The sequence below is a fragment of the Lytechinus variegatus genome, chromosome 16 (genome assembly GCF_018143015.1).
Source record: "Lytechinus variegatus isolate NC3 chromosome 16, Lvar_3.0, whole genome shotgun sequence".
Lineage (NCBI taxonomy): Eukaryota > Metazoa > Echinodermata > Echinoidea > Temnopleuroida > Toxopneustidae > Lytechinus > Lytechinus variegatus.
The window spans coordinates 31,379,630-31,407,058 of record NC_054755.1 but is presented as its reverse complement, the minus strand read 5'-3'; the positions used below and the strand labels follow the sequence as shown (position 1 = coordinate 31,407,058).

The window sequence follows — 27,429 nt, the reverse complement described above, 5'->3', positions numbered from 1 at the left end:
TTACGGTCGAAGTCCATCAACCGAACAGTAGGTGGCGCTCGCAATAGCTGCATAATCGGTACGAAGTTCAACTTCAACTAGAAGTTCAAGTTCGAATTCATTCGATTTCTCGTCTAACTAAGTATGGCTACAAGTTCCGGAGGTGCACAGAAGGACAATAAGTTTCAGTTTAGGGAGCTGGATAGGATATGTGCGTCTTTAAAGAACAGTGAGGTGCAAGATTTGCTGATGAAATGGTAAGGATATCCTCGTCGCGTCTTTCTCGGGCTAGCACTAGCCTGCGCCGCACTCCCCCGAGGCCGAGCCTAGGCCCTAGCCTCCGGCCGGGCAGCACCTAGCCAGGCCAGGTAACCCAGGGAGCGCCCTGGCCGCGAGTTTCCGTTTTACACCCTGGCGAAGGCATTTTCCGGAAAAGTAGCCAAAAAGCGACTAGTGAAGAGTCTACGTCTGTTTACATTATCAGCTGGGCGCGCGATCCAAAGTCCGCACCGAAGTTATCCGCAGAGCTTATACTTTCCAGGTTCAATACGAATGTTTGCCTTGATCATTTGCCTTGCCGATTTGCTGATGTCTGTCTTTCTCTCTATCTGTCTATATATCTATCTCTCAAATTCTATCTCTATCTATCTATGTAACTGCAGTATCTATCTAATAATCTTCTCTGTCTCTCTCATTCTTTATCTAACATCTATCTATCTCAAATTCTCTATCTATCCATCTGTCTGTCTTTTTCTCTATTTCTCTTTTTCCGTCCATATATCTATAACATATCTCCATCTCTCAAGTTCTCTCCCCCATCCATCTATCTATCTATCTTCTATCTATTTTTGTAACTACAGTATCTATCTATCTGTTAATTTGTTGATAATCTTCCCTGTCTCATTCTTTATCTATTTAACATCTATCTATCTCTCAAATTCTCTCCCTCTCTCCCTATCTATCTATCCATCTGTCTGTCTTTCTTTATTTCTCTCTATCTATTCATCTATCTATTTTTTAACTTCAGTATCTATCTGTTAATAATCTCTGTCTCTCTCACTTTTAAATCTATTTAACATCTATCTCTCAAATTCTCTATCTATCTCTCTATCCATCTATCTATCCATCTGTCTGTCTTTCTCTATTTCTCTCCCTCTATTTATCTATCTATTTTTTTAACTAGAGTATATATCTATCTGTTAATTTGTTAATAATCTTCTCTGTCTCTCTCATTCTTTATCTATTAATATCTATCTCTCTCTCTCTATCTATTCATCTGTCTGTCTTTCTCTCATTCTCTCTATCTATCTATCTATATTTTTAACCTAGAGTATCTATCTATCTGTTAAATTGTTAATATTCTTTGTCTCTCTCCCTCTTTATCTATCTCTCATCTATCTATCTCTCAAATCCTCTATCTATCCATCTGTCTGTCTTTCTATATTTCTATCTATCTATCTATGTATCTATCTATCTGTTAATTTGTCTATCCTGTCTCTCTCATTCTTTATCTTTCTATCTATCTAACATCTATCTATCTGTCTCTCAAATTCTCTATCTCTCCTTCTCTAGCATCTGTCTGTCTTTTTTCTCTCTTTCTCTTTGTTCGTCCATATTTCTATCTATAACGTCTCTCTCTCTCTCCCCCTCTCCCTCTATATATCGACCTCTCTGTCTCCCCCCCCTCTCTATTTATCTATCTATTCATCCATCTCTCCCTCTTTCTCTCTCTTTCTATCTATCTATCCACCTCTCTCTCTCTCTCTCTCTATTTCTATCTATCTTTCTATCTTGTCTCTATCTATTTATCAGTCTTCTATATCTATCTTACGGCAGCTTCTAAGTGTATCAATCCATCAAACTTCAATTTGTCTTTCCATTATAAGTATCTGTTTATTTTGATTTTGTCTGTCATTCTATTCATTTTAATTTATTCTTAGAAAAAAAAAACTATCATAAACAACGCGACTGCAAAAGCATGTTCAGATTTCAATCATAGAGATGGATATTGATTTCACTCCTGACTGCCGCTCTCTCTGTACATGAAGTGCCGAGGAACTCTGTGCTCTGATCAGTAACTGTGCAAATTGCATGCGGTGGTGGACTCGCCTGTGTCGCACGCTGCATGCAACCAGCGACGTGTGTAGACTCTTCACTAGTCGCTTTTTGGCTACTTTTCCGGAAAATGCCTTCGCCAGGGTGTAAAACGGAAACGCGCGCCCTGGCCTGGGTTACTACTTGCCAGGAGGCTCCTGCTCCTGTCCTAGCTAGCCGCCCCGCCTCCCCAAATAGTCTTGGGTGGTATTCTGAGATCCATTTTATCTCAGATGAAATAAAATATTTTATCTCCGTTAAAATCAGTGAGATAAAATACCCTTCAATCTCTCTGAATTGGTATTCTGAGAACAATTTTTATCTTGATTTTATCTCTGTAAGACACACCTACTTTTTAATCAATATCCAATTACAACATGTAGAACTAGAAACGCGCTTTTATAGCTCTCTCGTGTGTTGTGTCACTCAACCAATTGAAATCCATTCTGCCAGGAGGTGCAGGTGTGGCAAAGGGTAGACAGCTGGCAGCCGTCTGTTTCGAGGAGTTTTATAACATTTTTTTTTTAAAATTTCTCCTCATACACAGACGGCTCGCTATCGTGCACCCACCATTAGGGGACTTGCAATGCAAAATCCCCCCGTCGGGGCTCTTCAATTTTTGTCTTTAATGAATAAAAAATTTGAAAATTAATGCAACCAAAATGCAAATTAATATCCCCTCTTGGCATTAATAGCCAAAAAACGGAGAAAAATCAAGTTAAAAGGGACAAAAACAGTGACTTACCTCAGCTGTCGCGCAAATTCACTTCCCCGTTTTATCCGATCTTAAGTACATAAACATATGGCCATTGAGTCCCTGTACAGATCGCGCTAGAACTTCGGTCTCTGTATTTGGTGAGTGAAGCCAACGGAGTTCAGCTGAACAACCAACATAACAGAGACCGAAGCTTTTGGTCTAGGCAAAGGGGTGATATTGCGTCAATTTATTGACTTCAAATACGCTCGCACTATACGCTTGCGCGTCTTTACAGAGATTTCTTTTTAACAAAAAGGACAATAGTAAACTCTCATCTTTTTTTCGAAGTCTATATCGCATCTTTTCAAGCATCATTTCAAAGACAATATTATTAGTCAAGACAAGTCTTACATGTCTTATGAAATACTTTCTGATTGTACAGGAATAACGTTAAGGTGTTTAATATTCTCAATAAATATATAATTTTTCTTCATTTTCATGTAAACATTTGGGGTTAATTCACCTAGAAATATTGGTGAAATCAACGTTGCGGGAGATAAAATAATCCCTACCCTCTTTTAATTTTATGTTATTTTTTTCTTCAAAGTAACTTGGGCGCAAGCACATCCGCGTTGCAATACCCAGATACGCGATGAGTATGTCTATGCAGGCACTGTTCTGTGCGTATTACGGGCAAGTCCAAGAAAAGGTCACCCTGGAAGGCAAAATTTAATCTTTAATTTAAGAAGTTATCTTTGGTGGGGTAAGAAAGCCCAAATGTGGAATTTTAAAATTTCATAAAGAAAAATTTGATAATATGCATATTTATGCTAATTTGGGGCACCTAATTTGCATAATCAGTAAAATGGGCGTTACGTATGGGACAATTATAAAAATTCATAGAAAATGAAAACAAAACTTCTGAGATTCAGTCATAGGTGGGACATGGACCCCCTTACATCTTATTACTTTTGGCAGAAAAAAGTGGTGTCATCTAATTAATTATGCAAATCAGGTCTTGTCCAAGGATGGAATGTCCCTTTACGTAACATTTTGATGATGTTTTTTTAAGTTATTTCTCTTAATACAATACTTGTATTGTTGCATCTCTGGGAAGTTCTAATTTATTAAGTATGAAAATGTTATACCACAAAAAGTTTCAAAAATAGAGTTTACTTTTTAATTAAAAGTTGATTAAAAAATTGTTACGTATGGGACAACATGTTACGTATGGGACATTTACACGCAATGTCAATGGGGAGATTTGTGTACAAAGTGAATGGAGAAAAACAAATTTGAAGAGTGCTCTAAAAACTGATTATTTACCTTTTCTTTAGTTTTCAAACACTGATTTGTTATGAATACTGATTAATGAATACACATGAAGCCCCCAAAAATGTGAAAATGGAAAAATATGAAAAAATAAAAACAATAGAAATACATAAGAAATTCATAAAACCATGAAAAACAAGGAATAAAAAGGTTAAAATGGCTAATTTCCCCTTCAGTGATATCAAATATGTCTCAGTAGAACATTTAAAAAGAAAGAAACTCTTGTTATTTCCATATTTAAAATTATTTCAATTTTTTGAATTATGGGGAAAATTGTGTACTTTCGCTATGGGGACAAAATGTCCCATACGTAACTGTCCCATACGTAACATGTCATTAATTTGTTTAATTAGAGTCTGTAATTAGAGGGATTTGGCTTATGACATGAAACTTGCCATAAATATACTATAGTATTGAGACTTCTATCACACTAAGTTTCAAGTTGTCAAGTGAAATACTTTCAGAGAATTCTCAACTTGAAACTAATGTTTTAAAAATTGTCTTTTCTCTGCGTCCCATACATAACGGCGCATCTTTTCGCTCTAAAAGGTCAAGATCAAGGTCATATGTCACAATTTTTTGCATGATTATTCTTCTCCTAGATGTCTACCATCATGAGGGTATTCAATCTAATCAAAGTCATTTAACACTATTTTTCAGGTCATTAAAGCCTCTGAAATGTCCCATACGTAACGCGCGCGAATTCTTGGACTTGCCCTTATCTATACATACGCAAGTTAAAATGTATACGCAAGATAAAATTGTAAATTTTATCTGAGAGATAAAAAGTCATCTCAGAATACCAATTTAATTTTAAGAGATAAAATGAAATATTTTAAAGATAAAATGACCTCAGAATACCACTCCTTGACTTTAAAGAGTGTTTTAAAATTTTCAGAAAAAATAGGCATTATCATGGTCCAAGGCCATGGTAATTTTGGACAATTGATATCGATTGATATACCTAACTCCTAACGACGTTACATTAAAGTAAATCTTTAAAAATAAAATGATTTTCTGTCCAAGAATTTACGTGTGTTACTGTTATGTATGGGACATTTCAGAGGCTTTAATGACCCTTAAAAACAGTGACTGTTGAATGACTATGACCCTCATGATGCCAAGTAGACTCAGTCTGGGAGAAGAATAATCATGCAAAAAATGGTGACATATGACCTTGTCTTGACCTCAGTTTTAGAGAGAAAAGATGTGCTGTTAGTCGTACCTATGGCTATGGGACACACATAAAAAAGACAATTTTCAAAACATTTCTTCAAGTTTAGAAATCTCTGCTCTGGAAGTATTTCATTTGACAACTTGTAACTTACTTAGTGTGACAGAAGTCACAAGGCTCTAACTCTAAGGCAAGTTTCATGTCATAAGCCAAACCCCTCTAATTACAGACTCTAATTAAACAAATTAATAGCATGTCACGTATGGGTCATTTTGCCTTGTATTTTGTCCTCATTCATAGAGAACGCACACAAGTGCACTCTTCCCCATAATTTCAAAAATTAAAATAATTCAATATAGGTCTATGGAAATAACAAAAGCTTTTTTTTTCTTTTAAAATGTTCTATTGAGACATTTAATATGAATGAAAAGAAAAAATAGCCATTTCAACAATTTTGTTTTCTTGTTTTTCATGTTTTCATGCATTTCTATTGTTTTAATTTTTTCTTCATATTTTTCAATTTTCACATTATTTTCTTCACTTTGAATGTTTTCATTAATCAGTATTTATAACAAATCAGTCTTTAAAAACTAAAGAAAAGGTAATGAAGTATTATCACTTTTTAGAGCACTCTTGAAATTTGTTTTTTCTCCATTCAACAAATCTCCCCATTGACATTGTGCTTATCCAGGATTTTCCAGAAAGGGGGAGGGGCACATTTTTACATGGAAAAATTTAACAACCAAAAAAGAAGTTTTTAACCAAAAATTAAGGAGATTTTGTCCCTCCAAAAATTCAACAAGCAAAAAAAGGGGGGGCACACTTCTGTTTCAACGCCATTTTTACATTACAAATGTCAGTTTTGCTTCTGAAGGGGGGGGGGGGCACAGGCTGGCCATGCCCCCCTGGATCCGTTAGTGGTACATACCATACGTAATATTTTTTTTTATTTAACTGACTTTTTACTGAAAAGTATTTAAACTAAATTTTTGAGACTTTTCGTGGTATAACATTTTCATACTTACTAAATTAGAACTTCCCAGAGATGTAACAATACAAGTACCGGGTATCGTATTATGAGAAATAACTTGATAAAATATTTCAATTGGTTTTTAACTAATGTATGGGATGTATGGACAGATTTTTTTTGACAGTAAACAAGTTTATATGAAAAAAAATAAAAAGTCTTAAGAGACAGATTTCAAATTCTTATTTGTGGATGTGTGTTGAGATTGCCATTTCCCTGTGTTTTTACTAAAATCTGGAATAATGAAATTATTTCTGTTTGGCACAAATTTTCACATTATTTACTTATTTATTAATTTGATATTTATTTCATTTTTGTTATTCCAATAATTGTCAGGGGGGGGGTGTGAGTGCCCAACAGATTCTTTGTGTTTAGCCATAGTTTCAATAGGGATGAAATTGTTGAGTCACAAAGATTTCTTTGTAATTTTCAGGGGAATGAAGGGTCGGATGTTTGTGCAGTATTTCAGCTATGACCAACTATTTCAAGCTTATCAGAAGGATGACTTTATTTTGGTAAGTACAGACTACTCTATCTCTTAACTATCTAAACTAAATTAGCATCTCCAAGTCACTTTTTTCATAAAAGTGTAGAAGTAATTTGAAAGAAAATGAAATAGAAAAAAATCATCCCCCTATCCAGATGAAGATCCAAGATTTACCAGAGGGGCCTACTTCTTCAAAAAAGTAAAATAGGATAAGAGTCGACATAAAGTTTTTACTACTCATGGAGAGCATTTTCCTGTACAATAATTTCATAGCCCTCCCCCCCCCTCCCATCTACCAATCTCTTCCTCCTGAAAATGACAAGAAAACAATTGTCCACACACAAAAATACCCAGTAGAATACAAATAGAGATGTGATTATGGTCTAGATCTTTTGCTCTATGTTAATACATGTTTATTTCTACTCATAGACCCACTAGTCATTTTGTATTTAGATGTTCAATTTTTTTTTTACATTTATTAATTTCAGTTTCGTTTCATTTTTTAATTTCATTTTTCATTCATAAGTCATAAGTCATAAGTCATGGAGAATTCCTGGAATATTTACAATGGGCCATTGTATTTAGATATTTTTGGTTGAGGTACAGACTATGGTATTACGACCAGCGAAGGAGTAAAAAAGTGATCTTTATGAGCGGATAGTCTTCATGGACAGTTTCCAAGGAAAACAAGCTATGCTGATTTGCTAAAAAGATAGGCTAAGACTGTATTTACATAGAATTTTAATATATCTTATTACATGTACAAACATTAAAAGCAAAGTAGCATAAGTTGGTTTTGTTTTTAATATCATTCATTTACACTAGGATTTCTTCAAAGACCCCGTTGTCATGGCAACCCTAGGTACACTATCAGACAGTGGATCTTGGGGTCCTCCTGGTGAGTATTCATTTTTTAATTTCATATTCTCGACACTGTTTTGAATGTCAAAAGTTTATTTTTTAAGAAAGAAGCATGATCAACGAACGTGGTCACTGTTACTTTTCACCAAAGAAAATTCAGGTATTTTGGTGCAAATGTTTTTGTGCAAGTGATCCCATGGTGGCCTTATCTTATGGAAATATGAGTTTGATTTCAAGTCTAGGCCATATTTCATAAGTTATTATGATCTATTGTATTTGTAAATCTGGATTTTGAAACAGTTAGGATTGATGGTCAGTCTATTGAACCGAATTGACATGAAACAGAAACCGTACTTGGCTAATGGAAGTTTTGCAGTTGATCACTACATTGTGATATCGTAGCAACCGTACCTTGGCAAGGGAGGGATCACATTCTGTGTGCAGTTCAGTTGAGGCAAATAGTTTGGGTACCAAATAGTGTTTCCATTGACTGAACTGGTAATTTCATACGCATATTACACCCTATTGAATAGTAGCATGGCCACACAAAGAATTTTTTGCGGGGGGGGGGGGGGGGCAAGACACTTATAATTTTTTTTTTTAAACACATTGAAATCATATTATTTTTTGGGGGGGGCAGCTACCTTCCTTACACCCCCCCCCCCCGTGTGTATGTTCATGAATGTTAGTTTTTTTTCTCATTATTAACAAGAATATTGATATACTTCATGGCAGCATTAATGTCTTAATTACATGTAAGCAAATTAAGACGTTAATTATCAGTGTTGAAATTAATTTTTTAAATTTTTTGTAGGGGCTGCTTTGAAGCCCACCAATTAAAAATTAAACATATTATGAACTGTAGACATAAAAATAATCTGAGGGTGGATTTTTTTGGATTTTTTTTCATTAATTAATGGTGTCTATTTAATTAGTATTGCGGGATAATTGCCTGAAGTCCCTGCTTGTTTTTCACTGGTCTTCATGCTTTGTTAACTTACTGCAGGATTCGCAGCAGAGAAGGTGGAGGTTGTGCAAGTTCCTTGTTCTGTGACCTCGATGACCTTCTTTGATCGTTTAGAGGGGGAGGAGCTTGTGAGAGAAGGTGGCCGCATTGTCAAGTGCTTTGATGAGTTTTACGAGGATTTCACGATATCGGATGAAGTCAGAAAGGTGTGTGGGTGTTGGGTTTGGGGATGATTCTAAAAGAGGGTCAGATACATGTAGTTTGGCTCCCATTTAATTAAAAAAAGCAAAGATAAAAAACCTTGAATATCATACAAATCTAAATGGTATGAACTTCTAAACCAAGCACAGTCCTATTGTTTTAGTGAGTTGGGAGAGGCTATACGTAGAGTCATAACGGTTGAAAATTACTATAAAAACAAAATTGAAATTATCATTTTATTTTATTGTCTCGTCTGCATAGCAGAGCGAGACTTGATAGGTGCCGCTTTTCCGACGGTGATGGCAGCATCGTCAACATCAAATCTTAGCTAAAGGTTAAGTTTATGAAATGTCATAAGTATAAGGACCGAGTTCACGAAACTAGGACATAATGGTTATCAAGTATTACTGAACATCCTGACCGAGTTTCAGATCACATGAAAAAGGTCAAAGGTCATTTAGGGTCAATGAACTTTGGTCATATTCAGGGTATTTGTTGATTTCCATCATATCTTGGAAAGTTTATGGATCTGGTTCATGAAACTTGGACATACTTATGTCCATCAGTGAACATTCTGTGTGAGTTTCAGGTCATATGACCAATGTTAATCAACTTGTGCCATGTTGGGTTGTATTTGTTGAATTGCCATAATAACTTTGAAAGTTTATAGGGACTGTTTCATACGATAACTAACTTTCTCAAATTTAAGACTTTAATTTCTTCAAAAAGCATCTAGAAACCCAGAGCTTTTAGGGCCTAAAAGGGGCTGTTTCATTACACTGATCTGAAATCCTGATCCATCTCAATCAGTAGATTGGTGGAGGGCGGGATAGGATCTTGGTTGAAATCAGAAGCGGTATTGCAACAGCATTGTTAGGATGGGGTAAGGGCGGGCTTCAGATTTGCATGAGCAGTGTGAAATGGCCAATTTTGAATCATGAGGAAAGCATGAAGCATGCATGGCCTGCATTGGTGGTATGAGCGTAACATGGGATGGTATTCTGGAACACTCATAACCTTTTCATAAATTATGTCATTTTGCTATGATTGTCACAAATTGGTATTCTGAGCATTCCCTTTTCCCTGCAATACATGTATCTCTCTAAGTTCCTGCCCAACTTTTTGGAGGCTAACAATCAAAATCACTGTTCGTTCCAAGTGGGAGCCCCTCTAACCAATAGGAAGGCCCGGGAGCATGTTGGGCATATCCTCATCATCCGCCAGAATACTGATTCCTTCATATCTCTGAGAAAAGACCTGCAGGTTTGCCAAGTAGTTGCAAGATCATGGAATGACCCCATAAGGTAGGCCCTGGACCACTGCCACAAGGGTGGATTACTAGATGTCTGGAATGCGCACATTATTCAGTGGATGTTAGAAATCTTCCCTAATTCCAATTTTCAAAAGTTGTTGGCATCTCAGTAATCTCTATCTGTTGGCTGAAAGAATATCAAACTTGGTATTTCTCCTTTCAAATTGACCCAGGTATTATGGAATTTTTCACTACATGTATATGGGCAAATGATTTTTCAATGTTTTTTTTTAGTTACAAATACAGTATAGTTTTTATATGCCACTGCCTCATCATTGCCAAAGTTGTGTAAATTTTATAACTTCCAAAGTTAATGGGGTTGCTGAAGGATAAATCTTGTCTAGAATTTAAATAAACACTGTGTTTATACTCAGGCAAGTTTATTTCATCTATATAATGGCCACATAAAAAAATGAAACCATCACTCTGTTTTTCTCTTTTTATATCTTTTATTGTATGTAACATTAGTAAAAAGCACTATCTAATGTACATGTACAGGTACATGTATATTAAAGTTTGCTTTGTTCTGCTGATGAAAATTCTCATTCTTGGAAACCTGCTATAAAAGGTAAGGTTTACCATTACGAAAATTTCCCGTTTGATTCTCGACCTCGCTTCGGACTGCAAACTGCGGTCGCATACCCCGTTTGGCGTTTGGGAAATCTCAAACAACTTTTCCAACCCTGATAAACCCATCTTGGCCAGGTAATCCCCTTGTCTCGATTTCACCACCACGGGCCAGCTACATGTAAACGAGCGTTGAGCCAAGGACGAAATGATAAACAACAGCTGTGCTATTACGTAAGACTTGTCTGCCTGTAGAAGGATCTTCGGAATGAAATTATTGTATTCGATATTAATCACGTTTTCAAAGGCATAATACATTCAGACATCCAATACTAGTCCATTTTCAATTTCGAACGAAGAAAATCGACCTCGAAATAAGGAAAGTATGCGGAATAAAAATTATGGTATGCTTAGCATGCAAGGACCGCGATGCATCCCATCTAGTTTCTGTCCGTACAGCAAGAAAATATGGGATGCATGCCGTTCACTCGCGCAACGATACAGTCTTAACGAAAGAAAGAAAGGAAGGAAGGAAGGAAGAGAGAGAGAAAGAAAGAAAGAAAAAGAAAGGAAGAAAAAAGTTTCTATCAATGCGTGTATACATGGAACTCCATGCACTCACCAGAACACACATTGCAATCCATCGTGTGTGGCCCCCTGCTGTGACTGTTGATGCTGGGGTGTATTATCTTCGGACCGAGGTCAAGAAACAGGTGTTTCTATACTTAAATTTCATGCTTGAGGGCAATAGGGTTTTGAGAAGAGATTTGATGATAAGGGAAACTTGGGGTATACTGCTCTTAAACATAAGATTTTCGTCATGAGTGTCAAAATATATCTACAGTGACTCTGTTAAAATGATGGAGACGCACATGTAAACCAAATTTTGAAATGATGAATAGGGGTTGGTTTTTAATGACCACAGAGCCCTAGCACAGACAGTTTGAATCTTTACTTCTTAACTTTATACATATGAGCTCTGCAGAGCTGCCAACTATTATAAAGAAAAAGTCGTAATTGTTATTATTTTCACGTCAATTTACACCATTACGCATGTGACCTACATTACAATTTTGGTATACCCATGGAACACGCACATGTATTAATACATTGTGCAGTGGCGAACTCATCTGAAGGCTTTCCATAATGCTCATTAAAGGACAAGTCCGCACCAACAACAACTTTGTTTGAATGAAAAGAGAAAAATCCAACAAGCATCACACTGAAAATCAAAATCGGATGTAAAACGAGAAAGTATTATGACATTTTAAATGTCTAAATTCCACAAAACAGTCATATGCACATCCTGGACGGTATGCAAATGAGGAGACTGATGACATCATCCACTCACTATTTCTTTTGTATTTCATTTTATGAAATATTATAATTTTCTCCTCATTGTCAAGTGAAATAATGATTAATTCCTTCCTGAACATGTGCAATTACCATTGTTTGATAAGTTCAGTCAAGTCGGTCCATGTCAAATTTATAAAAAATGAAATATTGTATAATTCAAACAATAAAAAACAAAAGAAATAGTGAGTGATGGACATCATCGAGCAACTCATTTGCACGTCACTGAGTTGTGCATATCACTGTTTTGTGAAAAATAAGGGAAACTTAAATGCCATAACTTTCTTATTTTACATCCGATTTCGATGAAATTTTCAGTGTTACGCTAGTTTGATTTTTCTCTTTGTATTCAAATCAACATTTTGCTGGAATGGACTTGGCCTTTAAATGTGCATGATCATGTCTCTGTGTTCACACCGGTCCTCATGCTATCATCTCATTTGTTTCTTGAATACTGATTCAATCGTGTGGTGATTTCTTCTTTGACTGAAATATCATGGACTTGTGCCAAAGCGGAGTCATGATTCTGAGTCTTAACAGGGAGGATTCCTTTTTTTACAAGTAGGCCTATATTTAATATAATTTTTAGTGTTTAAGACAAGTATTAGTCAGTGTAGAGGATGAAATGCATGTTTTCACTTTTATCACAGAATTATAACTTTTGAGCTTCAGGATTACTACTTTTTACTTTACAGGATGACCCAGCATGAGTTTTGTACTACGTACATTGTTCTGAAGTAAACAATACTGTGTGCATTGGACTACATACAATAGATGACACTAAGCACAGCCAACAGACTTTGAATTTGAAAATCTAAACTTTAATAGCTCAATGCGACATGATGCAATGGCCTTCAAAATAAGGCTAATACATGTAAATTGCTACTGCGTTTTAATACAAGCACTGTAACACATGTTTCATTTAGTTTTGACATTTTTACAAATCTTCATACAGCTGCAAACATTGTACATGTACTACTTGTACTACTTCATGTACTACTTGAAAATGCTTTTGTGATATAATACATATTTTGTACCTCTCCCAGTACAAGGGACTGAATTTACAAAAACTTACATTAACTTTGTACAAATCATGAACTTTTTACAAATCCAAGAATCCAATTATCAACAATAAATATTTACTCAGTTATGTGATAACCTCCACATTGCTTTCCACAGGTGTTATATTAAATTCCAAAGAACTCAGCCTGATGGTAACTTATCTGCATGCAGGCCCCTGGTCTACATGGTCGAAAGATAATACATGTAGGTACAAATTCACAAAAAATAGCTTCGAATCTGGATTGAAACCATGGTTGCAGATTTTTTGCGTTGCTTATGCGTTAATAATAATCTGAGGGAAGTGGGTTCAATTCCAAGCCATGTCTTGATTTCCTTCAGCAATAAATTTGCCCACATTGTGCTGCACTCAACACGGGTGAGGTGAATGGGAACACAGGAAGAAGACTTTCCTTTTTGAGTGCCTATATACATGTAGGCAGTACAGCTGAAACTGCAGTAATAATACCTGTCTGCAGCGCTTTGTATCCTCAGGCAAAAAGCACTATGTAATCTAGCTATTCTTATTACCAATTCAGTATGGACATTGAGAAGGCACCCAGTAATGAACATTCCTTTTTCACAGCATGCCAAATGGATGCTTATTACCATAATTACTAGACTTATTAATACAGTTAACTATTCTAAAAAGCATCACCTGGGCTCCTTGTGGCACAAGGGTGCATTCATTTATTGGTAGCATTTTCATACATGTGCTGAATTTGAGAGCATCATATTGGTTGAAACTATGGATTCAAAACCACCTTTGTGAGTTTGGGCTATTACATTGTACACACATGAACAGGGTAATTACATAGACAAAGTAGTACTAATAACATAAACCATGCCCAACCTAAAGAAAAAATGTCAATATTTCAGTAAGGTACATGTAATACCATACAATGTCTGCATATTTCACATTCAAAAGGACAAGACTATACATTTCGTTTTCAACATCAAGTTGTCGTGTCGTTGCAGGAATGCCCTTAACACCATATTTTTGCGCTTTGCGCAGAAAAGCCCATAAAGGAATGCTCCAAGCGAAGATTTTATTTATATTTCAATAAGTAGAGTAAAATTCATAGAGCAAAATGCTGAAAAATTGATCAAAATGGAAGAACAGAAAACAAAGTTATTGAATTCTAAAGATTTGCGTTATTCCGGTGAACAGTTCCAGGCATGTCTTCATGAATATTTATCAGGTGGGCTGATGATGTTATATCCCCTCTTTTTTTTGCATTTTATTATGAAATTAGGTTTATTCCAAATTTTTATACAAAGAAATATTGAAACAATTGGATTAACAACAAAAGTGTAGTTATTATTTATTGCTGCAACTTAATTCATCATAAGGGAGATGCATCATTTACACATGTATGAAAAAAAATGAAACAATTATGATTTCATGTAATAACATAAGAAAAACGAATGTGGGGATGTTACATCATCAGCCCACCTAATGAATATTCATAACGACATGCATAACTGTTTTCACAAAATATTGCTTTTAACCTAAATCTTCAATAACTTTGTTTATTTTATTTGTGATCCAATTTGGATGAAATTGCTAGCATTTTGCTCTGTGAATCTTACGCTATTTATCAAGATCTACATGTATATAAATATTCTCGGCCTGGAGCATCCTTTTAAGTTGCACGCATATTAGGGCATTGTGTAAGGGCGTTTCTCCAACGATGTGGTGCTATGGACGTTCCTGCACAAACATGACAAAGTGATGTACACAATACAATTCATTACATGTATATACCATAAGTACATATATACCGGTACATTTACATAGCTACGGTATGCATTTTACAGTTTTATAGATGATAATCTACTGTATGTACATGTACATGTACATGAAAACACAGGATGAATTATCTCTCCTGTATGAAACCAAAATGCACAATTTGCTTTTCAAACTTCAGATTTCATCTTTCCATTCAATACCATCAAGCATGAGGAAGCAATTGCACATTTTGCATTACCGGGTAAATGTTTTTTGTAAAAGTAATTGGCAAAGGATGCCAACATTTGAAAACGAAGCTCAAGTGGTTCCTACTGATTTAGAACTGTCACTGTTTCCTGTCAGTTTGGAAGCTGATGGAATAGCAATTCTTAAGTGCCAATTTCTTTTGAAATACTCAAGGTGTATTATTCTGATTACATGTAGCATTATTAAAGAAGTTTATACCAGGGGGTCGTTTCATAAAGCTGTTCGTAAGTTAAATAAGAGCGACTTTAAGAATGACTGGTGAACCTTTCTTACGCGCTAAACCATCGTCAATGAATATACTGTTTACCACAAGAAAGGATCACCAGTCGTTCATAAAGTCGCTCTTACGAACAGCTCTATGAAACACCCACCAGCAAGCACAAGATAATACAGGGTATGTAGGTATTTACAATGTACACTCTATATGACATGTATAAGAGAAATATTCATCTCATTCAAAATGCATTTTCAAACAATTGAGATTTTAACTTGCCATAAATATTTTTTTACAGTTGGTCAAAAGAGTAGTCAGTGTTTGTATTTATTTTTGTTAATAGCTGGATAATCTACATGTACATGTACAAGTAGTATCCTACTCATATCCATCTTTCGGTCTGAAACACAATGAATGTATAATTTCAAAGGCAAGGCTATTTCTTTTCATACAGCATTACATACATGTATAATATACATTTATCACCCATGTTTTTTCACTTCTCTATATACATGTAGCCTCTAGCTTTTTTTTGTTTCCCCAATAGTTTGTATCCTGAATTACCGGTAATTTTGTACTGCAAATACATATTATATGTACAATGTAACCTTGAATGTGTGGCATTGCCACAACACACTCATAAATGTGCATAATGTGTTTATTAAGGCACAATTACAAAATACAGGGACATCTACATTTTTATTTCATTTTTTAAAACATTCAGTACCATTGTAAAATTGGTATCTTTATGAACATATGCAAAATCAAAGTGACAAAGATCGTGTAAGTATAGTTGTTTCAATAGCAGTCTTTTGAGTGCATTATTTGGTAGCCAAACAACTCTTTGTAAAACTGGCCCAGGTGGGTGTTTCATAAAGCTGTTAGTACATGTAAGATACAAATGACTTTCATTACTGATGATCCTTTCTTGCGTTACGTGTACGTGATATCCCTATTCAATGGATTTATGATGTAAGAACATGTTCCAGGCGTGCATAGATTTCGCGTAACTTTACGAATAGCTTTATAAAACACCCATCATGTCTATACTTGTGGTTTAACTACTGATGGCTAGTTGTGGCACAAATTTTTATCATGCAGTTTCCAGTTAATCAGCTCATTTGTCATTCATTTGACATCATTCATACATTAAATGTTAATTTTGTTCACAATGAAAGCATGGAGAAAGAACACAGGAAACATAGACAGGATACATACATGTATAAAATTGCAAACAAAAATTTTGCTCTAGACATTTGTTTTTTGCAATTTGCATATTGCATGACACAGAGTCTGATAGTGAGGCTAGAGTCACCAGTACTGTGATGCTGGCTGCGTATTATTTGACAAGGGTAGAGAGTTTGGAGTCTTGTTTTCACTCGAGACATGGTATGATAATAATAATAATTACATTTTTTCCTCGAAAGGTACATGTAAAAGTGTAAAATTTGAGTCTGTGAGCACTTGCAGACTACAATTTATACAAAAGAGGGATATGGCTAAAGGTCAAGTCCACCTCAGAAAAATGTTGATTTAAGTTAACAGAGAAAAATCAGGCAGGCATAATGCTAAAAATTTCATCGGAATCGGATGTAAAATAAGAAAGTTATGATATTTGAAAGTTTTGCTTATTTTTTTTCACAAAATAGTTTTATGCACAATTTAGTCACATGCGATGATGTCCCTCACTTACTATTTTTTTTTATTGTTTGAATTATATAATATTTCAATTTTTACAGATTTGACATTTCAATTTGACTGAACCATACAGTGTATGATATTAAACCACGGTAATTTCACATGTTCAGGGAGAAATAAGACTTTGTTTCACATGATAAGAGGAGAAATGAGTACATTTCATATACATGTATTTCATATAATAAAATTCAAAAGAAAAAGTGAGTGATGTCATCAGTTCCCTCATTTACATATCGACCGGGATGTGCATATAACTATTATGTGAAATTTAGCGAAACTTAAAAATGTCATAATTTTCTTATTTTACATCCGATTTTGATGAAATTTTCAATGTTATGCTTGTTCATTTTTTTCTTTTTTATTCAAATCAACTTTTTGTCGAGGTGGACTTTTCATCTAAACAAGACTAGCTTTATATGTGTATTGAAAAAAAAGATTATTAGAGACTTGAGAGTAGCAGAAAATATAGCAAATTCATCTTCAAATGGATAGGAAATTGTATTTACCTATAACTTTCTCACAAGCTGATTAATAATTATGTTAACATGGTGTAAGTGCCATCATTTGAAAGTCATTTCTGTCCTGACCTTTCGTAGAAATTTGATAACACCAGATTGTGAAAAACAATCATTAAGTTTTTCTTGATCCAGTTCATTGATTTTTTTCCATCTTTTGAATATATTTACAAACTTTTGGGGTGAAGAATAAAATATGTAGCATGTATTTACATGTATAATTATAAAAGATCATTTTACAAAACTTGTCCTTTTAATTTTAGCCCACCAGCTTACATGTAAGCAGTTAACTTGGATTAGATCTGAAGACAAAGTTTAAGTTATCTGACTCTCCAGGAAATGCTTCCATTGTGTAATTTGAAGGTATGAACAAATCCTGTTCCTTTTTGGTTTTCAGGTGTTGCATCTCTTGATTGAGTTGAGTATCTTCTTGTTTGAATTCATTTGGTTTCCGTGGATACACATGTAAGTCTTCACCTCTCCATACTATGTCCTGTATAGGTCAAAAAATATTTAGATAAAAAAAAATACATATCGATCTTCCTTCATGTATTCAAAATATAGGTTCCTTTATACACTTTAGTATCGGCCTACAAAGTCCAGATGAGTTCTGCAAAATATTTCCACTATTTGAGCAGCAGTTAATTCTAGCATTGCTTTGGTGTTTGTCCTTGGTATAAAAGTAGAAAAAATTAATCATACAAAGTCGACGAGACCCCTGTTCTGACATTTTTATTCAGTGATGAAAGTCACTATAATTGTAAATTGCTCTTATGTATTGATAGGTACTTTATGTACAATTACATGTAGATTCCTTTCCACTTTATTGACCAGAGTAAACTGCTTCCTTTTACTTACATATACATGTTTTCTGTCTTTATCACTTTTATGCAATTTGTAGATGATATTGATAGTCCAGGCCAATACATTAATGACAATGAATACAGCTAGAACGATCAGCAATTTTACTGTCATGTTCCAGATCATGTCCTTTACAGTGGATATGCCAGTCTGAATCTCCTGGTGCTGGACCAAATCATCACTCATGTATGCAGTCATGTTTTCTACCGTTGTATCAACATTAGGAGCAGTTGTCCAAAGTTTTGTCGTCTCAGAGGTAGAAGTGCTGCGAAACACCTCTTGTGCTTGCAATTTTTTTAGATCAGGAAACCATCGTTTTACGGGTGTCCTGTAAAGTGTGCGATCTGTTCTTGCTTCCAAGTGGAGGTGTCGATGATCGCCATACTCAAGATTTCGCAACATTAGATGAAGTACTAGTATACCCCAGCCATGGCTTGTTGGAATGATATCCCACTTTATTTGCAGACGGCCTTGATATAAGGCCCCTGGACGTTCCACAATTTGTAGTCCTCTAGAAATGTCTGTATCTATGTTTACAATACAAACTTTAGATATGTCCTGAAGAATTTCAGTTAGTGCAGAGATTGGGAGTCTCATCGTTTCATCCACATATACATCAAGTCCTCCGTCATTATTTCTTGATGTCTCCATTCTGTGTTCTACTATACAATTGCTGTCATCCCCTTGGCAATTTGTTGATAGCTCGATTTCTTCACTGATGAAGTGAGAGACATTTCCAGGTATATTCAGGATAATCAAAAGCAAAAGACAAGCAATTACTTGCCAAGTTACATTGTTGTGCTCCATTTTGTTCTTGCTCTATCAGAAGTATTCTTACAGCAGGTAATTATCAACTTGCGGGAAATCTTTACTCACCTGCAGTACATGTATAGCTGTATTGATAGTACATGAACATGTATGTCGTGGGTGTCAAGTCTGGATATATAGTAAATACTACACATGCATGCGATCAAAGTTCAATCTCATTGCTTTTTAGAGGGCATCCCCAACTGAATGGCTCGTGAAGTGGGCTGTTGCCTGAAAGTAGACCTAGTCTGCTATGCAGACTCCTTAAATCAGCTGTGATACAACACACTGCAGATGTGGGTCTACAGTTGTAGACTAATCCCCAACAGTGTTGTAGGCATTTTCAAGGCTTTTTAAACTTTGTACTTTCTATAACCTTTTCTGTATTAAACTTTGATAAGTATTTCAATTAAATATTTGTACATTAAATGACAATAATGGCCAATATTACCATGATACTATAGTGCCACCTACTCTATTATTACTATTATTATATTCAAATTTATTATAATTACCACCATGATAATGGTAATGAAAGATCAAAGTCTCTGTAACTATAATAATAATGATAATGATTTTTAACATGATACATGTAATAACAGTTATGATGATAACTGACCATGACAATAGTTGTGATACTAAATAATGATATCAAATATTGTAATCTAAAGAGTTTTTTAGCGATGCATTTTTATTGTGTATTTTTGTCTGCGTCAGTAGCTTGTTCAATATGAGAGCATATTGAAAAAAGGGACTGATATCCTCCGCATACCCTATAGGCTACCATACAGAACTCTTGGAATATCTCTGATATTCCATTCTGAACAATGCAATATAATTCAATTATTTTTTACTATTAGGATAACAGTAAATAATGGTCACAAATGCAGGGGAGCCTTTTAGCAATATTTTCATCCGACAAGTTGTCAGATCTGACATCTTTCCATGATTTTGATTGGCTGAGAGGCACTGTTCCTATGGTAACTGTCGGATAAAATGGGACTTGTCAGATAAAATGTCAGACAAGTCCTTTCATGAAAAATGGTAAACTTGATCACCGTTTTGCTAGATTTTGTCAAATTTTGAAGCCTTGGGTCAATGCTATGATGAACAAAATTAGGGGGCCAAACATTGTGTATTGACAAAGATTTCTAAAAAGAAAAAAAAGGTCATTTAAGGGAAGGAAGAGAGCGATCAAAAAATTTACACTCTTTGCTTATTTTGTGATAGATTGAGAGAAACATATTTAGAAAATAATAATTCACTCCTCTTTGTTTCCTTTCTTACTTTTTCTCAATTTTATCTTGGTGCTTGAACTTTTGGGGGTGGGCATGGCCCACACTCCCTCTTTTACATATTGATACATGTAGGTGAGAAGAAAAAAATTCAGTGTTATTAAATTCAGGGGCGGTATATTCTGAAAGCTCAATTAGTGCTCAATTAGCATTTTGGTATTCTGAAAAGTCACTTAAGTGCCCCTTTCCGTATTTGGCAGGGTTGCGTTGCGCGCACTTGCAATAGTTGCGTTATGACCGCGCAAAGACTTTAGTTACAAGACTTTTGGTATTCTGAAAAGTGTCATAGCGCTCAATTAGCGGATTTGCCAGTGGGGAAAGATAATTGTGATAAGAGGTCCAATGCAATTTTCAGGTCAACGTCAAAGTTTACATGCAAGACTCTCTTATGACTCCTAACTCTGCAACCGTAAGTCACTTTTCAACCAAACTTGGATGGTAGATGGACTTGGGGGACCTACGTGTTATGCTGCAGTCGGAGGTCACATGGTAAGGTCAAAGGTCATTTTGAAGTCAACGTTAAAGTTTATATGCAAGACTCTCTTGCTACAACCACAAACACTTTTACCTTCTCACTTCAACATAAAATATCTATAATCCATATAAACAATGACATTACATGCAAAAGACAATGCAGTAACATTTTATCAAGAAACCCTTTGCATACTATATTAAAAAAAACTATTACATCCCACTTATTCCAAAATAAACCTCTAATACAATTCTGTTGCATACTGTCACAAACACAAAATTCACAAGTGGGCGAGACACAACATCGCTTATGCCTTGTTCTTTATTTGCGGAACAATATTTTTTTTCTTCAACCTGTAGAGCTTCATGAGGTTCACCAATCTTCTACACAGAATTTGAAATTTTGATTAGAACAATTTGATGCTAATATATGCAAAATTGATTTATGCATATTTTGAAAAATTCACAGAAAATACTTCTTCTTTATTTGTTGACCGATTTTGATTTTTGTTCTTCCATCTGGAAGAGCTTCATGAGGTTCACCAATCTATTACACAGAATTTTGAAATTTTAATTAGAACAATTTTTATGCTAATTTATGCAAAATTAATTTATACATATTTTGAAAAATTCACATAAAATGCTTCTTCTTTATTTGTTGACCGATTTTGATTTTTTTCTTCCATCTGGAAGAGCTTCATGAGGTTCACCAATCTTCTACACAGAATTTTGAAATTTTGATTAGAACAATTTTTATGCTAATTTATGCGAAATTGATTTATGCATATTTTTAAAAATTCACATAAAATGCTTTTTCTTCTTTAATTGTTGACCGATTTTTACTTTTTTTCTTCTTCCATTTTGTAGAACTTTATGAGGTTCACCAAACTTCTACACAGAATTACAAAGAAATGTTTTTTCTTCTTCATTTGTTGATCAATTTCAATTTTGTTTGCTTTATATAATAGCTCGAGGTGGTGATACAAAATTTCAACATAGAATTTTGAAACTCATTAAATATGCTAATTTATTCATATATTTTCAAAACTCACAAAAATTACTTATTTATTTGTTGATTGACTTTGGTAATTTTGTTTCATCTGAGAGCTACATTAGGTTCACCAAGGTTCTACACAGAGTTAAGAAACTTTGACTAGATAATTATTAATACTTAATTCATATGAAATTTATTCATAGATCACAAAAATGCTTCTATGTCATTTCTTCATCAATTTCAATTCTATATCCTCAATTTATGTCACCAATATAATTCACTACAGTGTCAACTGGGCTGAAATTAAAATTGTGTTAAATTTTGTTGCGAGATGCCGGATGAGCTCTACATCATTGATGTGCTAGTTTAAAATGATGCTAAAATCTTTTTATTCAAGTCAGCATTTTGTTGGAGAAGATTTCTTATATAAATGAAAAGTATGATATTTTTAAAATAAGTAGGAATTAAGTTAAAGAAGAACCCCCCCCCGATCAGCACCCCGAGACAGAGGCAAATAAAATATTGTAAAAAAGAAAACTACAAATAGATTCAAATACGGTAGGTGAATGTGAAAATCAGAACGCGTTCGAAAAAAAGAGAAAGGCATTAAGGTACAATAAATGAGAGAGAAAGGGACAAGACAACAGTTAACTTCAACAACATAACAAACCTCTAATCTCTGATACAAATACTTTTAGCATTATTTTTCAGCTAAAAATTCTTTGTATAATATCATGGCACTTGCAGCAGCCAGCAAAGTGAAGAAACACTGCGTACAGTAGAAAATTTTACGTTGTAAGAGCACATTCGATTGGTTAATTCGGCTCAGTAGGGGAGTGGTCTAAAGGGAGTTAATTAACCCTAATAGAGTTTTCAGATAACGAATTTGGAGGTACATTAGCGGTCCATTAAATGGGTAACTTAAGTGGAAAGTTACAAGACTTCAGAATACCCCCCTCCCGGGGTCTAGCAGAAAACCACCCAATGCATTTTTCTTTGTAGTCATACATGCATGATTAAAAAAAAAAAAATCTTTACTACTTTTTTATCTTCCTGGCCCAACCCTCTGTATGTTCTTTCTGGATATCTCATTTAATTATCCTTTTTCCTTGCTTTAATACCTTAAATTCTTTATCTGTCTCCCTATGCCCTTCTCCATCTTCTCTTTACTAATGCTTTCAATTCACGCATGTGCATGTAGTGTATATTGTACATTGTGCCTTTAATAATGTAATTTGTATAATTACTTTATAGTCCAGTAGAACCACAACAATGACTGTTAAAGGTCAAGTCCACCTCAGAAAAATGTTGATTTGAATCAATAGAGAAAAATCAGACAAGCACAATGCTGAAAATTTCATCAAAATCGGATGTAAAATAAGAAAGTTATGACATTTCAAAGTTTCGCTTATTTTCAACAAAATAGTAATATGAACGAGCCAGGTACATCCAAATGAGAGAGTCGATGATGTCACTCACTCACTATTTCTTTTGTTTTTTATTGTTTGAATTATACAATATTTCAATTTTTATGAATTTGACGATTAGGACCTCCTTTCCTGAAGCACAAAATGTTAAAATAATGGAATTCCACGTGTTCAGGGAGTAATCAAACTTCATTTCACATGACAATGACGAGAAAATAAAAATATTTCATATTTCATATAATAAAATGCAAAAGAAATAGTGAGTCATCAACTCTCTCATTTGGATATAACTGGCTCGTTCATGTAACTATTTTGTTGAAAATAAGCGAAACTTTAAAATGCCATAACTTACTTCACATCCGATTTTGATGAAATTTTCAGTGTTATGCTTGTTGAATTTTTCTCTTTTTATTCAAATCAAGTTTTTGTTGGGGTGGACTTGTCCTTTAAGTTGGGTACATGTATATACATTTTGGCACAAAGTGTTAGTATAGGGTTCTTCTTCAAGAATCTGTAGGGTTAGTCCAGGCCAGAAGAGGCATAACCTTGTTTTTTTTCATACATAAAATATCTTTCGATGGTTGAGGGTTCTGATTCCGATTCTGAATGATGCCACGTGTGTAACCTTGAGCATTTTATGCAAATTTGCAAAATCCTGTATATGGCCGCACAAAATATGCAAATTACCAATGAAAATCATAAAATTGCCCACACATTGGCTATGACATGCATGAAATTGTGTTGCAGGAGTGAAATAATCTCTGGAAAAGTAATTCTGGACATAAAATTATTGTCTTGATATTCAAAATGGCTGCCCTAGACCCCTGTATACCCTATTATGTACAATATGAATGGGGGAAATTAATTTTCACTGAATTGAAAGTGAGCACTAAAATGCAAGAAATTGTGATCTATGATGAAGTAATGTTGAAAAAAAAAACCATAACAAAATATCATTTGGTATGTCATGTACCGGTATGTGATAAAAGATATATACATGTGTATTTTGATATTAAAAATGGCCTCCAAATGCCCTAACACTATACTTCGTATGCAGCAGTTACGCGTTTCAAGGAATAGATTCCTGCATGGCAAGGACACATTTACCTCACCTGGGTTGAGTGCAGCACAATGTAGATCAATTCCTTGCTGATGTAAATTATGACATGGCTCTGATGGCTGGGATTTGAACCCACGGCCCTCTGTTTCAAAGTCTGGAGACTCATCCACCGGGCCACAACGCTCCACATATTGATTTCGATTTATTTGTATTTGTCCAAAATTGCTCCCTTATTTCTTTTAACTCTTGATCATTTCTAGATGATTCTCCTTGAAGATTCTGATAATTATGAGGTCTACTCTGAGCTGGAGAGGGAGCAGTTCCTCTTCCGTCTCTTTGAGCATCTATGCCTTGGTGGTTCTCTGTGCCAGTATGAGGATAGCATCACACCCTACCTGGATACCACTAAACTACTCTACAAAGATCTTGTCAGGTGAACTCTACAAAACTTTAATTAAAACTTTAAGTGCTTTTAAATCATGTATGGATCATATATATTTTCAGAGGCAGAATATGATAGAGGCCTATCCTTATTGTATGGTAATTTGATTTCATTATGTATTGCACATTGGAACTTTTGTCAAAATCGCTTTATAAATATTAATATTGCTGTTATTTTTATAATTATAATGTTCAGAGAGAGACTTGCATTTAATAAATCATGATTAAAATTAAGTGCAATGACTTGCATGGAAATTTCTTACTATTAAAATGAATTCATCTGCTTTTGCTTTATGTTCTGCTGGTTTGCCCGAAACCCTATCTTATAAAGCTATAGTTGATCTTCAAAATTGTTACCCAGTCCTGCATTTACACTTTCTAATCAATATTCCATGTATTATTATTTTCTTTCTAATCATCCTTTTATTTGCCAGTGTCCAAAAGGATTCATCCACCAAGGAACTGAGGGTCATATCCCATGTATTCAAGGTGAAAGCCTGGGTAAGCTCTGACTTTTAAATCAAGCTTGTGCTTCACTACTCCCATAACATGTCTTAATGCATATACCATGTATTCAAGGTAAAAGCCTAAGAAGCTCTGCTTCAGAATAACATCAAATTCAACCTTGTGAATTACTGCTCTCATTCTAGGCAAGGTAGTCGGTCTTTATAATAATAATAATAATAATCCGCTTTTATATAGCGCTTAATCCATCGGAACGACGTTTCTAAGCGCTTTACAGATATATTATTACCCCGGTCATCGGATTCAATCAGTCATTCCCGCACACAATGTGTGTACATCCTCCACTCCCTGGGGAGTATTCCAGTCAGTCGCCTGTGAGGCGCACACAATACTGGACAAGCTACAATGACTTTCACATCCTACCGGGTACCCATTTAGCACCTGGGTCGAGAGTGGCAAAGTGTGGATTAACGCCTTGCCAAAGGACGCCAGACCGCGGTGGGATTCGAACACACGACCCTCTGTTCACAAGGCGAGAGTCAGAACCACTACACCATGGCTCCTCCACACTCCTTTATGAACACTTATGGAAGAATCACATCTATCAATCTTATAGGTCACAGGTTTCCAGAAAGAAATTCAATCTATTATAATACTCCATACCGAAATATTCATTTATTATTATTTATGTTGGATTTAGTGCCCTCAACAATGACAGCATAATAGGAGCAAACATTCCTATAACACTGAGCAGGTAATACTTTGCATAATGAATGCGATGCAGTCGTGCCTTACAACAAAAGACTCTTACTCCTTCAATTAATTGTTGTTTTTTTATTTTCATTTTTTTGTAGGATAAAGACAATTACCAGTTTTACCCTTGTGACCAAGATCATCGGCAGACCTTTGCATACTTCATCGTAGATCCCCTGAAAAGACATGTTGGTGTTCTCTACCATCGCTTTGGGAGTGGTGTCTTCACATAACCCCAGCCAGCATATGTTCTCCAGCATTGAACGTTATGAAAGTGTACGAACAGTTTTTGCCGATTCGTCGTCCATTTCCTATGGAGGGATGCTTACATATATGTACACGTTGTCCATCATTGGTTTGGGAGTAGTGTCTTATCATCAGAAATTTGGTTGGAAAAGACTATTGACAGACCTTTGCATACTTTGAGAAGACAAGCCAGTGTTCTCCACCATCTCTATGGGGGTGGTGTCTTTACATAACGACCTGCATATGATTGCCTGTATGGTATCGTGGCTCATTCCCTTTTAGCAGATGCTGACATGCATCAACCATCTTAGTTAACAGAGCGTCCACCTCACAAAGGGAAATTTGGAAGTTCTAGCCCCTGCCGAGTTAGACCAGAAGATGTTAAAAGACGAGAGTTGCTACCTCCCTGTCTGGTGTAATGATTCAAGGGATAGATAAAATTTGATCTGGCAATGCTCAACGACTGCTAGGTTCACGATCAATTGGGCAAAATAAATTTTTTAAGATTTCTATTTCAAACAATATAAATTATTATTATTACTTGTATGGATAATCCATCATTGGTTGAAGAGTGGCGTCTTATCACCTGAAATTGGATGGAAAAGACATTAGATAGTAGGCCTACTACACAACAAATTAGATGCATCCGAGAACGAATAAAAAAGGGTAGGCCAGGCTTCGCGATCTGATATGAAAGTTGGAGGCTGTTCTCACTACGTTCCTAAAATTAGTTTACTGGAAACTAGTTTAGTGGAAACTAGTTTAACGCTCAGTGAGAACGGTCAAAGCGGTCTTGGAAGCGATCTTCCAAACCAGTTTGGAAAACCACCTCGCGATGTAGTTTTTAAGATCGCTTTGCCTTGTTAAACTGGTTTTAGCGTGAGGACACAACCGTTCTTCGGGAAGCGATCTTCGCACATTTTGGGCGCGCTACTCCACACGACAGGTGTAGAATGCCTATGCTGCGGGCTCGAATTTCACGCAAAACGTGTCACCCCACTGAGAGCGTTTCCATAGCAACAAGAGCGCTTTACGTGAAGTGATTTTGAAAACCACTTTCGTGTGATCAAGTG

At 35.2% G+C, this 27,429-nt stretch overlaps 2 protein-coding genes across 2 annotated transcripts; one reads left to right on the top strand and one right to left on the bottom strand.

The window, feature by feature from the left end:
- The first annotated feature begins 65 nt into the window (after positions 1-65).
- LOC121429857 (cilia- and flagella-associated protein 300-like) lies at positions 66-26,866 on the top strand. The gene is made up of 7 exons (XM_041627106.1): positions 66-236; positions 6,737-6,818; positions 7,616-7,688; positions 8,658-8,824; positions 24,712-24,884; positions 25,327-25,393; positions 26,212-26,866. The coding sequence occupies exons 1-7, from the start codon at positions 124-126 to the stop codon at positions 26,341-26,343; spliced, it is 807 nt and encodes a 268-aa protein (XP_041483040.1). The 5' UTR covers positions 66-123; the 3' UTR covers positions 26,344-26,866.
- Positions 17,771-19,538, bottom strand: LOC121429856. The gene is made up of 2 exons (XM_041627104.1): positions 18,395-19,538; positions 17,771-18,029 (listed from the first exon to the last, which is right to left on the bottom strand). Exons 1-2 carry the CDS (start codon positions 19,202-19,204, stop codon positions 17,823-17,825), a joined length of 1,017 nt encoding a protein of 338 aa, XP_041483038.1. The 5' UTR covers positions 19,205-19,538; the 3' UTR covers positions 17,771-17,822.
- Positions 26,867-27,429: the final 563 nt, after the last annotated feature.

What these genes read in the sequence shown, in the direction of transcription:
- LOC121429857 (XM_041627106.1), top strand. Translation starts at nt 124, where the DNA reads ATGGCTACAAGTTCCGGAGGTGCACAGAAGGACAATAAGTTTCAGTTT. An exon ending in CAAGATTTGCTGATGAAATG is followed by an intron (nt 237 to 6,736) that starts GTAAGGATATCC and finishes TGTAATTTTCAG; the next exon opens with GGGAATGAAGGGTCGGATGT. An exon ending in TATCGGATGAAGTCAGAAAG is followed by an intron (nt 8,825 to 24,711) that starts GTGTGTGGGTGT and finishes GATCATTTCTAG; the next exon opens with ATGATTCTCCTTGAAGATTC.
- LOC121429856 (XM_041627104.1), bottom strand. Translation starts at nt 19,204, where the DNA reads ATGGAGCACAACAATGTAACTTGGCAAGTAATTGCTTGTCTTTTGCTT. An exon ending in AAGACAGAAAACATGTATAT is followed by an intron (nt 18,030 to 18,394) that starts GTAAGTAAAAGG and finishes TGACCTATACAG; the next exon opens with GACATAGTATGGAGAGGTGA.